We start from the raw sequence: 15,711 nt of genomic DNA on the forward strand, positions 1-15,711 counted from the left end.
GGGAGAGGACGTCGCGGCCCCACGGCAACGGAGGCACCCGAGGGCGCCCCGTGTGTACCGGCCCCGGCAGTCATACCAGGACCTCACGGACCGGGAATGCAGGAGGAGACTCCGGATGAGCCGGGAAACCGTGGCACACATCTGCCACCTGCTGGCACACCTGTCACCGCGTGGCACTGGCGGGGGACACCCTCTCCCCGTGTCCGTCAAGGTTACGGTGGCCCTGAACTTCTATGCAACGGGGTCATTCCAGGCACCGAGTGGGGACCTGTCCGGCATATCGCAGACATCGGTGCATCCGGGCAGTGACAGATGCCCTTTATGCCATGGCGCACCGCTACATCCGCTTCCCCGTGGACCGGGCCAGCCAAGATGCCCGGGCCGTGGGCTTCTCTGCCGTTGCCGGGTTCCCCATGGTCCAGGGCGCGATCGATGGGATGCACGTCGCCGTGCGGCCACCTGCAGAGAACAGGGCCGTGTTCACTAATAGGAAGGGGACCTATTCAATGAACGTACAGGTGGTCTGCGACCACCGCATGATGATCCTGCACGTCTGCGCCCGTCACCCAGGCAGTGTACACGACTCATTCGTGTTGTCGCGGTCATCCATCCCCGGCATGTACGAGGGACGCCATCCCCGGCTGAGGGACTGGTTGCTGGGCGACAGGGGCTACCCATTGCGATCGTGGCTGATGACGCCTATACGGAGGCCACGCAATGAGGCGGAGAACCACTACAATGATGCCCATGTAGCGACAAGGGGAGTGATCGAGAGGTGCTTTGGCGTGCTGAAGATGCGTTTCAGGTGCCTGGACCTCTCTGGGGGCGCCCTCCAGTATCGGTCAGATAGGGTCGGCCGCATCATTGTGGTGTGCTGCGTCCTGCACAACATAGCCCAGCAGAGGGGCGATGTGCCGCAGGCAGAGGAGGGCGGAGTGGAGGAGCAGCAGGAAGAGGCCCAGTCCTCCCCAGATGAGGGGGATGGGGGCAATGGTCAGGGCAGACGGGGTAGACACAGGCGGGTGGCTGTCCACCGTTACCGGCTGGCCCAGCGGGCACGGGACAGACTGATAGACGCCCGCTTCACTGACTAGATGGGCGTGGGAATCGGGTAGTATGGCCACAGACCGCACACCATGACAACAGCCGACCACCCACACCCCCACCCATCCACCCACCCAGCACCCTCACCCCCTTCCCCAACCCCACACACCCCACCCGCATGCACACCACCCCCCCACCCCCAATTGCCGATCCACCGGCGGCACAACGGGCCGGGCTCACCCAGTTGCGGGTGGACGCGTGTCTATCGCAGGCCATGGAGGATGATGACAACCCGCCTCCGATGAGCTCCTGGCTCTACATCGTTGGACTATGTCTGACCCATGGCCACAGTACCACCATCCACCCGGACCATCCCTGCATGCGGCTGTGACACTGCAGCGCACGGTCCTGTCCTCTGCCCGGGGGATGTTGATGGCGGCCCAGGGGGAAGGGGGCAGACTCACCTGGGGCTGAGGTAAGACCACCCCTCACACACACACTTGCGCTCAACGTACATGACACCCCCGCACGCTTTGGACAGAGCACAAAGGCAGCTTCTGTAGGTGTAAGATTGACATTAATAACCAAAGGAGTTCATGCACGTGCCCTAGCCCCTAAAACTCATCTGTGCCCTGCACCCGTGCAAACTTACTCAGTGTCTAATTGTTTGGCCTTACGGGCCCTTTGACTACTTCTACGTGGTTCCCCAGACGGTACAGCAGAACTGGAGGTGGACTCCTGTGATTCCTGCCCTCTGACACTGGATCCCTTTGGCGGCCGTTTCCTGGGGCGTCCTGGCCTAGATGGGCCAGGCTGCGGCCCGGGCGACTGGGATGGCGAGCTGCCAGCCTGTCCTGCCCGTTGCCCACCCGATGCACCTGGGACGGAAGGGGGGGAGTCCGAGGTGTCGCGGTGTACCGGGACCTCCCCTACAGAGGGAGCCGGGACGGACCACACCACCTCCTCCTCCCTCGGGGCGCCCGATGGCCCCCAGGCCTCTACATGGGTGGGGGATGCGAACGGACTGGCCATCCGACGCGCCCCCGACATCTGGCGCTGCCAGTCCTGGAGGCCCATGCTGGTATCGACAGGGGTCTGCAGGTTTGCAGCCATGGAGCCCAGGGGGTTGTCGAACCCTGTCTGCGACAGTGCGACGCCAGCTCGCACATGGCCACTGGCGCCGATGCCTTCAGCGATGGCCTGCTGAGACTGGGCCATGGCCTGCTGAGACTGGGCCATGGCCTGCTGAGACTGGGCCATGGCCTGCTGAGACTGGGCCATGGCCTGCTGAGACTGGGCCATGGCCTGCTGAGACTGGGCCATGGCCTGCTGAGACTGGGCCATGGCCTGCTGAGACTGGGCTATGGCGTTGAGCGCCTCTGCCATCTGGCGCTGGCTCATGGCCTCCTGTGAGAGGGCAGCCATTTCTTGGGCCACAGACGCCGCCTGCACGGAAGGCCCCAGGCCTCGCAAACCGTTCCCCATGTCTGACACCGTCGCACCCATTGCCTCCACCGCGGACGCCACCCGTGCGGTGTCGGCCTGGGTGGCACGCATGACCGGGACCACTCCCAGCTCCTGGACGCGGGTGGACTCCTCCACCTGCGACCGCAGCCGCCGCAAGCCACCCGTCACCCTATTCGCTCGTCTCCGTGTCGGTGGTTGCATCGGATCTATGTGTGGGTGTGGTAACTGCAGGAACCCGGGATCCATCTGGGCGGCAGATGTTTGCTTGGCCTGGGCTGCCCTCCGACCGCCCGGTCCCTCTGCTGCTCCTACCTCCACCTGCTGTACCGGGACGGCTGTGTTGTGCGCACCAGTGAGTGTACCAGACGCCTCATCACTAAAGTGCCCAACCGTGGTGAGTGTTTCTGCGATGGTGGAGGGTGTTGGTGACAGCAGTGGCGTTGTGTCGTGCTCTTCGTCCCACTCTGAGTCCATGGCACTTTGGGGTGGGGGTTCGTCTCCACCCATCCACTCTGAGTCACTGTCCGGTATTTCGTCTTCCCGGGTAGTGCTGTCCCGGGTAGTGCTGTCCCGGGTAGTGCTGTCCCGGGTAGGGGTGTCCCGGGTAGGGGTGTCCCGGGTAGGGGTGTCCCGGCTCGGATGTGACGGGGGCCTGTGGCTGCCCCCCTCATCGCTGGGTGGTCGCTCCCGCACGTGACGGGGGTGTCGTCTCCCTGTTGCTCCAGGTCTCTCCGTCTCCCGTGGTGTGCGAGGGGCATCCTGCGGGCGTCGCATGCTGGAGGGTGCGGGTCTCTCCGTCTCCCGTGGTCTCCGAGGGGCATCCTGCGGGCGTCGCATGCTGGAGGGTGCGGGTCTCTCCGTCTCCTGTGGTCTCCGAGGGGCATCCTGCGGGCGTCGCATGCTGGAGGGTCCGGGTCTCTCCGTCTCCTGTGGTCTCCGAGGGGCATCCTGCGGGCGGTCTGCATCTGCGGGGATGGGTGCCTGGACGTTTGGTCCTGCGATACACAATGAAGCATGCATGGTTAGACACGCAGGCAGTGATCAGGTGATACGGGGGAGGGGGATATAGGGGAGGGGGGATATGGGGACGGGCTGTTGGTGGCTCACTTGCTCGTGGGGCCCCGACCTCTGCATCAGCAACCTCCCGGTCCTCAGGTCCGCCAGCCAGTTCCAGGGCCCTTTCCTCGTGTACGGTCAGTGGCCTCTCATCAGCGGGCCCTCCTCCAGTCCTCACATGCTCCCTATTGTTGTGTGCGCGCTTCTCCTGTGGGGGGGGGGGGGGGGGGGGTGGCAGGGGTAAAAGGCAACACTGTTAGGCAGGTATATGAATGCACGCCATCGGTTGCGCGTGCATTGCAGAGGTTAAGGTTAGGGCTGGATTCACTTGGGGATATGGGGGAGGGGGGATATGGGGGGGATATGGGGGGGGGGATATGGGGGAGGGGGATATGGGGGAGGGGGGGGATATGGGGGAGGGGGGGATATGGGGGAGGCTCACCCTGCCTGCTCTGACGAGGTCGTTCACCTTCTTGTGGCACTGGGTGCCTGTCCGTGGTGTCAGGGCCACAGCGGTGACGGCCTCTGCCACTTCCCTCCACAGACGCCGGCTGTGGCGTGGGGCAACTCTGCGGCCGTGCCCGGGATACAGGGCGTCCCTCCTCTGCTCCACCGCGTCCAGGAGCACCTCCACATCGCGTGACTCGAACCTCGGGGCTGAGCGACGGCCAGCCATCAAGTCGGGTGTTGCGGTCGGGTGTTCTGGTCGGGTGGGGGGGAGCTGCGCGGCCTTATGAGCCGTCACGCCGTGCAGCGCGTATGACGCTGCACGGCGTGAACCACTGCGCAAGCGCGGATCCCGTTACGTCGCTGCTAGCCCATTTCGGGCCGCAGACTATCGACCCATTTTTATGACGTGACGCAAGTGGGATTTGCGCCGATCGGCGGACTTTCCGCCGATAACGGAGAATTTCGCCCCTTGTTTGCACTCTCGGGTGGCACTAGTTTTGAAGAGTGGGAGAGTGTCCCCCAGTGTCATTGCTGTTACTAACCCTCCTTCCAACATTACTTCACCTAAAACATGAACAGATTATCTGGCAATTATCTTTATTTTCTTTTTAATTAATTTAGAGTACCCAATTAATTTTTCCCACTTAAGGGGCAATTTAGTGTGGCCAATCCACCTAGCCTGCACATCTTTGTGTTGTGGGGGCGAAACCCACACAGACACGGGGAGAATGTGCAAACTCCACACGGACAGTGACCCAGAGCCGGGATCGAACCAGGGACCTCGGTGCCGTGAGGCAGGAGTGCTAACCACTGCGCCACCGTGCTGCCCATCTGGCCGTTATCAATCACATTGCTATTTGTGGTCACTTCTCTGTGTGAATTGGCTGCTGTCTTTCCTGTGTTACATGTATTGGCTGAAAGCACTTTGGGACATCCTAAAAAGGTGCTATATAAGTGCAAGTCTTGCTTTCATTGCTTGGGCACTGTCACGTCATTTACTTAAGAGGCACGCCTTAACCAGGCTGCCTCTGCCCAACATTACCAGTGGACTTGAGACACTGAAAATTGTGACTTTGCAATGGACAATAACTAACTCAACAATTAACTGACTGATGGAATTTAGGTTAGTGCTGTGTGCCTGAATTATAAAATTGGATGATTTGAGTGATGGGCACAATAAGAAGTCTTACAACACCAGGTTAAAGTCCAACAGGTCTGTTTCAAACACTAGCTTTCGGAGCATTGCTCCTTCCCCAGGCGAATGAAGAGGTATGTTCCAGAAGCATATATATAGGCAAATTCAAAGATGCCACACAATGCTTAGAATGTAAGCATTTGCAGGTGATTAAACTTTACAGATCCAGAGATGGGGTAACCCCAGGTTAAAGAGGTGTGGATTGTGTCAAGCCAGGACAGTTTCGCAGGCCTGCAGACAATGCTTGGAATGCGAGCATTAGCAGGTGATTAAATCAGGCTTGCAAAATCCTACCAACTGTCCTGGCTTGACACAATTCACACCTCTTTAACCTGGGGTTACCCCATCTCTGTATCTGTAAAGATTTAATCACCTGCTGATGCTCGCATTGTCTGGCATATTTGAATTTGTCTATATATATGTTTCTGGAACATACCTCTTCATTCACCTGAGGAAGGAGCAGCGCTCCGAAAGCTAGTGACATCAAAACAAACCTGTTGGACTTTAACCTGGTGTTGTAAAACTTCGTACTGTGCTCACCCCAGTCCAACGCCGGCTTCTCCACATTAAGTGATGGGGACTGTGTAATTGGGGATCTGGTATTGAGCAAAAGTGTAGTAAAGTCCCGATTGGTTAAATCCATATGAACGTATGGAATAGGAGCAGAAGTAGGCCATTCGGCCCCTCGAGACTGCTCCGCTATTTGATAAAATCATGACTGATGAAAAATGAAATGAAATTAAAATCGCATATTGTCACAAGTGGGCTTCAAATGAACTCCCATCTACTCCCTTTGATAACCTTGCCTAAAAATAGTGTCTACCTCCGCCTTAAAAATATGCAATGACCCCGCCTTGCCACCTTCGAGTTCCAAAGTCGCACAGCTCACAAGAGGAAGGATCCAGGTGACATCGAGCATTGCACATAATAGCAGAGCTCACAGCTCACTGGGGCGTGTTGGCAAGTTCAGCGCCTCTGTGTCGCCTGCTTTGGGATTTCCAACTCTTGTTGATTATTGTCCTTGCCCTGTTTGGAGTGATGAGTTGGGGGGTACAGAACCTGGGTTTGAGGGTTTTTTCGGCAGGGGGGGTGAAATGGGGCTGAATTCCCGAGTCTGTTTAACGAACTAGCTTTCTTTGTTTGACTCTAGGTTGCACCAGGTTCTAGCTGTGCCGTGTTTGGACTGGGAGGTGTGGGTCTGGCGACCATAATGGGTTGTCATGTTGCGGGTGCCACCCGGATCATTGGGGTCGACATCAATAATGATAAATTCGCAAGGGCCAAAGAGTTTGGTGCAACCGAATGCGTCAACCCCAAGGATTATGAGAAGCCCATTCAAGAGGTTTTAGTTGGACTAACTGACGGTGGAGTGGACTATTCTTTTGAGTGTATTGGTAACGTCACTACCATGGTGAGTATGAATTTGTCCAGTAATTCCAATTGCATTAATGGTGAATGATGCAGGCTGGCGTTGCTCATGCATGATCCAAGATGTCCCAGTTTCATTTTAAATAACCATAGAATTTACAGTGCAGTAGGAGGCCATTCGGCCCATCGAGTCTGCACTGGCCCTTGGAAAGAGCACCCTACCTAAGCCCACACCTCCACCCTATCCTTGTAACCCCACCTAACCTGTTTTTTGGACACTAGGGTCAATTTAGCTTAGCCAATCCACCTAACCTGCACATCTTTGGACCCACGCAGACACGGGGAGAACGTGCAGACTCCGCACAGACAGTGACCCAAGCCGGGAATCGAACCTGGGACCCTGGCGCTGTGAAGCAACCGTGCTAACCACTGTGCTACTGTCACGCACAGTCAAGTGAAATATTTATAATAATCTTTATTGGTGTCACAAGTAGGCTTACATTAACGCTGCAATGAAGTTACTGTGAAAATCCCCTAGTCGCCACATTCCGGCACCTGTTTGGGTACACGGAGGGAGAATTCAGAATGTCCAATTCACCTAACAAGCACGTCTTTCGGGACTTGTGGGAGGAAACTGGAGCACCCGGAGGAAACCCACGCAGACACGGGGAGAACGCGCAGACTCCACACAGACAGTGAGCCAAGCCGGGAATCGAACCCGAGTCCCTGCCGCTGTGAAGCAACAGTGCTAACACTGCTCGCGAGTCAAGACCGATGCAGTGAGCCAAGCAGCTTATTTCTGTAGTAAGAGGAAGTTAGTCAGCCCCTTTTCTGCCATTCGTTAGTATCATGGCTGATATGAATCGTAACTCCACCCATCTGCCAAGGTTCCGTAATCCTTATTCCTGTTACGATTCCAGTTGATGTTATAACTGGACGGGAAGATCCCAGAATGGAACATTGACTCAAAAGACCGTAACTTTTACTTTTTTTTATAAACAAAACATGGAGGAGCAGAGTCACGGGACCGGTAATTAGTTTTAACAAGCAGAAACCCCCCTCATTTATTAGACATGAAAAAATTTGATTATGAGACAATACTCCTTTACCCCCTCTCCCATAAGACATAAGAACAGAATCATGCCATTCGGCCCATCGAGTCTGCTCCGCCATTCAATCATGGCAGATATTTTCTCATCCCCATTCTCCTGCCTTCTCCCCATTACCCCTTATCCCCTTATTAATCAAGAACCTATCTATCTCTGTCTTAAAGACACTCAGTGATTTGGCCTCCACAGCCTTCTGCGGCAAAGTATTCCACAGATTCACCACCCTCTGGCTGAAGAAATTCCTCCTCATCTCTGTTTTAAAGGATCGTCCCTTTAGCCTGAGATTGTGTCTTCTGGTTCTAGTTTTTCCTATAAGTGGAAACATCCTCTCCACGTCCACTCTATCCAGTCCTCGCAGTATCTTGTAAGTTTCAATAAGATCCCCACTCATCCTTCTAAACTCCAGTGAGTACAGACCCAGAGTCCTCAAACGTTCATCACACGACAAGTTCTTAATTCCAGGGATCATTCTTGTGAACCTCCTCTGGACACTTTCCAAGGCCAGCACATCCTTCCTTAGATACGGGGCCCAAAACTGCTCACCATACTCCAAATGGGGTCTGACCAGAGCCTTAGACAGCCTCAGAAGTCTTGGTCTTGTATTCTAGCCCTCTTGACATGAATACTAACATTGCATTTGCCTTCTTAACTGCCGACTGAACCTGCACATTAACCTTAAGAGAATCGTGAACAAGGACTCCCAAGTCCCTTTGTGTTTCTGCTTTCCGAAGCATTTCCCCATTTAGAAAATAGTCTATGCCTAAATTCCTCCTTCCAAAGTGCATAACCTCACACTTTTCCACATTGTATTTCATTTGCCACTTCATTGCCCACTCTCCTAGCTTGTCCAAGTCCTTCTGCAGCCCCCTTGCTGCCTCAATACTATCTGTCCCTCTACAGATCTTTGTATCATCAGCAAACTTAGCAACAGTGTCATCAGGGGCTGGTTTAGCATAGGGCTAAATAACTGGCTTTTAAAGCAGACCAAGGCAGGCCAGCAGCACGGTTCATTTCCCGTACCAGCCTCCCCGAACAGGCGCCGGAATGTGGGACTAGGGGCTTTTCACAGTAACTTCATTTGAAGCCGACTTGTGACAATAAGCGATTTTCATTTCCATTTTCATTTCATCAGTACCTTCTTCCAGTTCATTAATGTATATTGTGAAGCGTTGTGGTCCCAGCACGCCCCCTCCCTTACCTTACCAGTTCGACACATTTTAAGATTAACAAGGATTACCAAGTGCATCTTAAGCTACGATCGTCTCATTAACACACACGCAATCCCCTTTAAGCAGACAAGATGACTACGGTAAGACACACTCCTCTCTCAGCTCAAGTGAATATCTGTGGAGTTTTCTTCAAACTCTTCCCCAGATGATTCTTACACCGTGAGCCAACTTGTCTCATTAAACTCTGGCTTCCACGTGAGGGATTTCAAATTCCGCTTTCAAAAGCCACACTTTTAAATTGTTCTTTCCCTCCACTGCCTCCATCAAGGTTTCACTTTCAGGTTTTATACCTCTCCCTTCAGGTTTCCTTTGTGTTAAAGGCTTTGCCCCTAACTCCGAGGTCCAGCCACCGATTTCCACAATGATTTCAAATAATGTCTCTTAAACTGTAGTAATTTCTCACAAACCTTCGCACTACTGCAGATATCTTTCTGGCCTCTCACGATTCAGTGCCCTTTCAACTCTGTCACTTTACTGAACAGTAATCTGTTTTGGTTCCCAGTTCACTCTGTACCATTAACTCCAGACTTCTTGGAAACTTCTCTTCATTTCTCTTAGCTCCTTAACGAGCTGGACTTTAGACTTCTGGCATCTGTTTACTTAATGATTACTCCATAGGATGGCTTTTCTCCTAGCAAGGCTGAGGGAGATGTTCCCTCTTTAGCCTTCTATAACCAACTACTTCTAGCAGAGCTGTGAGAGCAGCTTTCTCTTTCAGTACCTATCTCCAACGGCAAGCAAATTAGCTAAACTAAAGCTTCTCTACCTTACAAGGCCCCAGTTGCTAAGCATCCAGTTCTGGTTTATTTACTCTTCATGCCGTAGCCTTCTCTAAGCACAATAGAATCACAGTTGGAACTTAACCAACTCCCAAACATACAAACACCGTTGTCCAACATTAATCTAACTATTTTACCTTCCCAGGCCCAGAAATATTAAATTAAACCCACTTAAAGCTTTACCTAATTTCTAATGTTTTCCAATGCAGATACCTTAAAACTACCTTTATTTTCCTAACAAGTGGTTATAAATGACTTAGATGAGGAAGTGGAAGGGTGGGTTAATAAGTTTGCCGATGACACGAAGGTTGGGGGAGTTGTAGATAGTGTTGAGGGCTGTTGCAGGTTACAACAGGACATTGACAGGATGCAGAGCTGGGCTGGGAAGTAGCAGATGGAGTTCAACCTTGATAAATGTGAAGTGATTCATTTTGGAAGGTTGAATTTGAATGCTGAATACAGGGTTAAAGGCAGGATTCTTGGACGTGTGCAGGAACAGAGGGATCTTGGGGTCCACATATATAGATCCCTCAAAGTTGCCACCCAGGTTGATAGGGTTGTTAAGAAGACGTATGGTGTGTTGGCTTTCATTAACAGGGGGATTGAGTTTAAGAGCCGCGAGGTTTTGCTGCAGCTTTATAAAACCCTAGTTAGGCCACACTTGGAATATTGTGTCCAGTTCTAGTTGCCTCATTATAGGAAGGATGTGGATGCTTTGGAAAGGGTACAGAGGAGATTTACCAGGGTGCTGCCTGGACTGGAGGGCATGTCTTATGAAGAAAGATTGAGGGAGCTAGGGCTTTTCTCACTGGAGTGAAGAAGGCAGAGAGGTGACTTGATAGAGGTGTACAAGGTGATGAGAGGCATGGATAGAGTGGATAGTTAGAGACTTTTCCCCAGGGTGGAAATGGCTGTCACGAGGGGACATAATTTTAAGGTGATTGGAGGAAGGTAGAGGGGAGATGTCAGAGGTATGTTCTTTACACAGAGAGTGGTGGGTGTGTGGAATGCACTGCCAGCAGAGGTGATGGAGTCAGAGTCATTAGGGACATTTAAGCGACTCTTGGACAAGCACATGGACAGCAGTAAATTGAAGGGGTATAGGTTAGGTTGATCTCAAATTAGGATAAATGGTCGGCACAACATCGTGGGCTGAAGGGCCTGTACTGTGCTGTTCTATGTTCTAATTCCTAATCCCCATAGCTATCAAAAGTTAATCAATCTCCGTTTCAGCATTTTCAATTAACTTTCAGCCTTAACTGATTATTGAAAATCTATTCTCTTTTTTGAAAAGAAAAACAGATTTCATCCAGTACCCAAGCAGGTTCGGCCAAAAATATGATGCGTGTGACTTTTTGCATTTAAAATCTACATATTTCCATAAATGGCAACAACTTTTATTTACTTAACACCTGTACCAGAGTAAAACATTCCCAATTGACCCACAAGCATCAAACAAGATTTGACACTGGGTCACGTACGGTAATATTAGGTTTGGTTACCGGGGCAGCACGGTGGCGCAGTGGCTAGCATCGCTGCCTCACGGCGCCAAGGTCCCAGGTTCAATCCCAGCCCCGGGTCACTGTCCGTGTGGAGTTTGCACATTCTCCCCGTGTCTGCGTGTGTTTCGCTCCACAACCCAAAGATGTGCAGGGTAGCTGGATTGGCCACACTAAATTGCCCCTTAATTGGAAAATAATGAATTGGGTACTCTAAATTGGAAAAAAAAAAAGGTTTGGTTACTAAAAATTGCTGAAGGCTTTTAATGGGGTTACTTCAAGGAGGCGGGGTGGAGAGGTTTAGGGAGGGAGCTGGGGGCCCATGTGGCTGCAGGCATGGCTACCAATGGAGGAGCGATTAAAATCGGGGATATGCAAGATGCCAGAATTGGTGGAGCACAGCAGCTGCAGAGGAGTTTACAGAGAAGAGGCCATGGAGTGATTCTAGAGCAAGGAAGAGTGGAGGAGAGACTTGGGGCAGGTATTTTAATGCTGTTAAAATCCAAGCACGTGTAAAAGATACATTTAGAATGTATGATTGTAAAATGGGAACCTAATTGAGTCTCCATGCCCCACCCCACTACTTTTGGTTCTGTCTCTCATGCTTTGATATTATAAATTCCCAATCTCTGTAAACTCTTCCAGCCCTACATCCATCTTACAATCTCTGTGCAGCTCCAATTCCTCCACACCATTGGCAGCTGTGCCTCCCACTATCTGGGCCCGAAACTCTGAAATTCCACCTCCTCCTCACTTGTCCTTTAAAACTACCTCTTTGGCCACCTGTTCTATGACCGACTTCCATGGCTTGGGAGTCAAATTTTGTTTGATAGTTGCTCCTGGTAACGCTTTATACTGCATCATGTTTCTATGCTTCGTATAAATGCAAGATGTTGCTGTAAACATCCGAGTGGAAACTTTTTTCTTTCCTCTTGTCCCTACCTCTCCCTCCATCCAACGAAAAAAACAACTATCAGCGAGCTGCTCTTGAAGCTTGTCACAAGGGTTGGGGAACCAGTGTGATTATAGGAGTGGCACCTTCCGGACACGAAATTTCAACTCGACCCTTCCAGCTGGTAACAGGCCGCACTTGGAAAGGAACCGCATTTGGAGGTAAGACCCGTACTTGCATCCCGTCACATCTGTAAACGATAAGTAGCTGGATGTTGCTTTTATTTAGTCGTTCTTTTTTTTAAAAAACTACTTCAAATTAAATCATTCCGAAAATTGCACTCCCCTCCAGTGTGTCAGGAAGTATCTGTATGCAAGGGTAGGATAAAGAGTGGGTGACAAAGCAGCTCCCCCTTGATAGGCACACAATCCACCGCCTTAAACATTCACTCTCTCCACCACTGAAGCACAGTGGCAGCCGCGCGCACAATCTACAAGCTGCACTGCAGTAACTTGCCAAAGCTCCTTCCAAACCGGTGACCTCTGCCATCCAGAAGGACAAGGGCAGCAGGTAACCTGGGAACCCCACCACCTGGAGGACACCCTCCAAGTCACTCACCATGTTGACTTGGAAATACATCGCCGTTCCTTCACTGTTGCTGGGACACAATCCTGGAACTCCCTCCCTAACTGCACACTGGGTGTACCTACGCCACAGGGACTGCAGAAGTTTAAGGCGGTGGCTCACCAAGTTCTTGAGGGGCAGTTAGAGATGGGCAATAAATACTGACCCATCCAGCAAAGCCCACATTTAAACATCATTCTTTGTATTTTACTGGTGATTATCAATTACTTTTCGTAAGACGTAAGTTCGTGTAGTTAATATTGAAATATGTGACCACCATTGTCTTGGGAGCGCCGAGGTCCCAGGTTCGATCCCGGCTCTGGGTCACTGTCCGTGTGGAGTTTGCACATTCTCCCCGTGTCTGCGTGGGTTTCGCCCCCACAATCCAAAGATGTGCAGGGTAGGTGGGTTGGCCACGCTAAATTGCCCCTTAATTGGAAAAAATGAATTGGGTACTCTAAATTTATTTTAAAAAACATTGTGTTGGGAGAAGAGAAAAATACTCTTGTTGAATTTGTGCCAATGACCATTAGGTGCAGGAGGAGGCCACTTGATGAATCAGGCCTGGGCAGGCTCCCTGACAGAACTACCCAATTGCTTCCACTTTCCCTCTCGGCCTGCAATCTTATTCCCTTTTGAGGTATTTGTGCATGCCCCTTTTGGCACTGCCTTTTAAGCAGTGCGTTCCTGATCACTTGCAGTTTTGGGTTTGTGTTGATCACATTTGCACTTTTGTTTTGTACAGGATGGAAGAGCGTTGAGAGCGTGCCCAAGCTTGTGAAAGAATACATGGATAAGAAAATAAAGGTGGATGAGTTTGTGACTCAAACCCTCGCATTTGACCAAATCAATGAGAGCTTTGAGCTGTTGCGCAAGGGCAAGAGGTATCTGTTTTTGTTCTTACTTGCCAGTTGACTTATCAAAGTAATTTTGTCCCAATCTCTCTAGGCTAACTGTTGCGGAGAAAGGTACAGCTATTTGACCTTGGTGTACTTCACCCTTCTGCTCACGAGAATCCAAAGACTCTTGGGAGTTAAGATTTGGCCCTTATTACAAGCTATAGAAGGGGCTGTTAGCATTGCAAATTGGGATGCCAGAGAGCACTGGTTCCAGAATGGTACAGATATACTTTGGTTATAGGAATATGCTAATTGCTTATCATTTATTACTTGTTATTTATGTCCAATCATTACTATCAATTAATGTTCATTATGCATAGTAGATCATAGAATTTACAGTGCAGTAGGTGGCCATTCGGCCCATCGAGTCTGCACCGGCCCTTGGAAAGAGCACCCTACCTAAGCTCACACTTCCACCCTATCCCTGTAACCCCATCTAGCCTTTTGGAGAATTAGGGGCAATTTAGCGTGGCCAATCCACCTAACCTGAACATCTTTGGACTGTGGGAGGAAACCGGAGCACCCGGAGGAAACCCACGCAGACACGGGGTGAAAGTGCAGACTCCGCACAGCCAGTGACCCAGCGGGGAATCGAACCTGGGACCCTGGAGCTGTGAAGCAACAGTAATGGGCTTGGGCAGAATACCATGGTTTTTGATTTTTAAACCAGAGAGATGATCAAATTAAATAGGATGGGAATACCCACTGCCCTACGATTCACTATCTGTGCCCACCTTGGATTTTTCTCTCTGCTTCTCCCGGAAAGCCAACTTCCCTCCAGCTTCCCTGTTACAATTTTAGAAAGAGTGCTATTTGGGAACGGGATAAAGCAGGCATTAGCGGAAGACAAGTACACGTGGGGGGAGGAGAGGATCGAGAAAGTTAGTTGACATCATAGAATAGTTCAACACATGATGACCCATCGAGTCCGCCCAATCCAGTTCGTCTCGCTCTCCTTTCTCTAAATCCCTGCATTTTTCTCTTTCAAATATTTATTCAATTGCTTAACCCACCCAACGTTTTCACTTTGGACTATTCGGAAGTGAGGAGGGGGGTGGGGTAAAAGGTAATTCAACTTTAAACCTGAGATTGTACTTTGTTTATGTGTGATGGTTAACTTTAGTTTCTCTTTTTTGAAAAAGCATTCGAAGCGTCCTCTCGTTTTGAAGTCCATTTCTGGAAGCCAGTGCCTTACCCGTCCAGTGGAGTCTTATTACAGAATGAAGAGAAGTGGTTTTGAAAATTGCTTTAAAAATAACTTCCATTTTGTGAGCTTTTCATAATTTAACAGATTTTAATTGTCATCCGTTAACCCAATCATTAATTGCTTAACCCTTATTATTAACCTCTGTTTAACTTCCGTTCTAGACCATTTTCCGCATTAAAACTAATTGGTTAAAAAATGCTTCTTGCTACTTTGTTTATGACTGTATTGAACAGCTGTGTCTCCAGCCTCAAAACCGAGTTCCTCCTCCATTTAATTGTAGAATGAATTGAATTCCAATTCATTGTGGAGCAGTAATTTACCCATTAGGGCAGCACGGTAGCAGTGGTTAGCACTGCAGTGTTTGGGTCCCGGGTTAGAATCCCGGCTTGGTTCACTGTCTGTGTCCGCGGAGTCTGCACGTGGGTTTCCTCCCAAAAGTCCCAAAAGACTAAGTGAATTGGACATTTTATATTCTCCCTCGGTGCACCTGAACAGGTGCTGGAATGTGGCGACTGGGGGCTTTTCCCAGCAACTTCATTGCAGTGTTAAAGTAAACCTACTTGTGACAATAAAGATTATAATTATAGAAACTGTCACTATGGTCCCTGCTGCATTCCCACGAACAATGGTATATCCTTCAATCTCCCTAACAGCCCCACAGCACGCGAGCAAACATCACTTGAGCATTTGCTGTCCCTCGTTTTTCTGGAAAATAATTTATACCAAGTGATATGGGGAGTGCCAGCTGTTTGGCATGCTTAGAACTCCACTTTTCTGACGTGACCCTGGAACGGCTTAGGAGGTAGTTACGGTCAAAAGGTGACCTTAAATCTGGAGCAAATGATTATCAGGGAAACATAAGATTTATTGGATTGGATTTATTATCACGTGCA

The 15,711-nt window shown here is 50.6% G+C and overlaps 1 protein-coding gene across 2 annotated transcripts in view; it reads left to right on the forward strand.

Annotated features, from left to right (window-relative positions):
• LOC140408293 (alcohol dehydrogenase class-3) overlaps nt 1-14,934 on the forward strand; it is a 33,920-nt gene extending 18,986 nt beyond the window's left edge. For both annotated transcript variants that reach the window (XM_072495284.1, XM_072495283.1), the window contains exons 6-9: nt 6,363-6,623; nt 12,174-12,309; nt 13,458-13,596; nt 14,754-14,934. In XM_072495284.1, coding sequence (XP_072351385.1) covers nt 6,363-6,623; nt 12,174-12,309; nt 13,458-13,596; nt 14,754-14,778 — 561 coding nt within the window. In that variant the 3' untranslated portion in view covers nt 14,779-14,934. The remainder of the gene's footprint in view (nt 1-6,362; nt 6,624-12,173; nt 12,310-13,457; nt 13,597-14,753) is intronic.
• Nucleotides 14,935-15,711: the final 777 nt, after the last annotated feature.

This window comes from Scyliorhinus torazame, chromosome 3, assembly GCF_047496885.1.
Source record: "Scyliorhinus torazame isolate Kashiwa2021f chromosome 3, sScyTor2.1, whole genome shotgun sequence".
NCBI classification, from domain to species: Eukaryota; Metazoa; Chordata; class Chondrichthyes; order Carcharhiniformes; family Scyliorhinidae; genus Scyliorhinus; species Scyliorhinus torazame.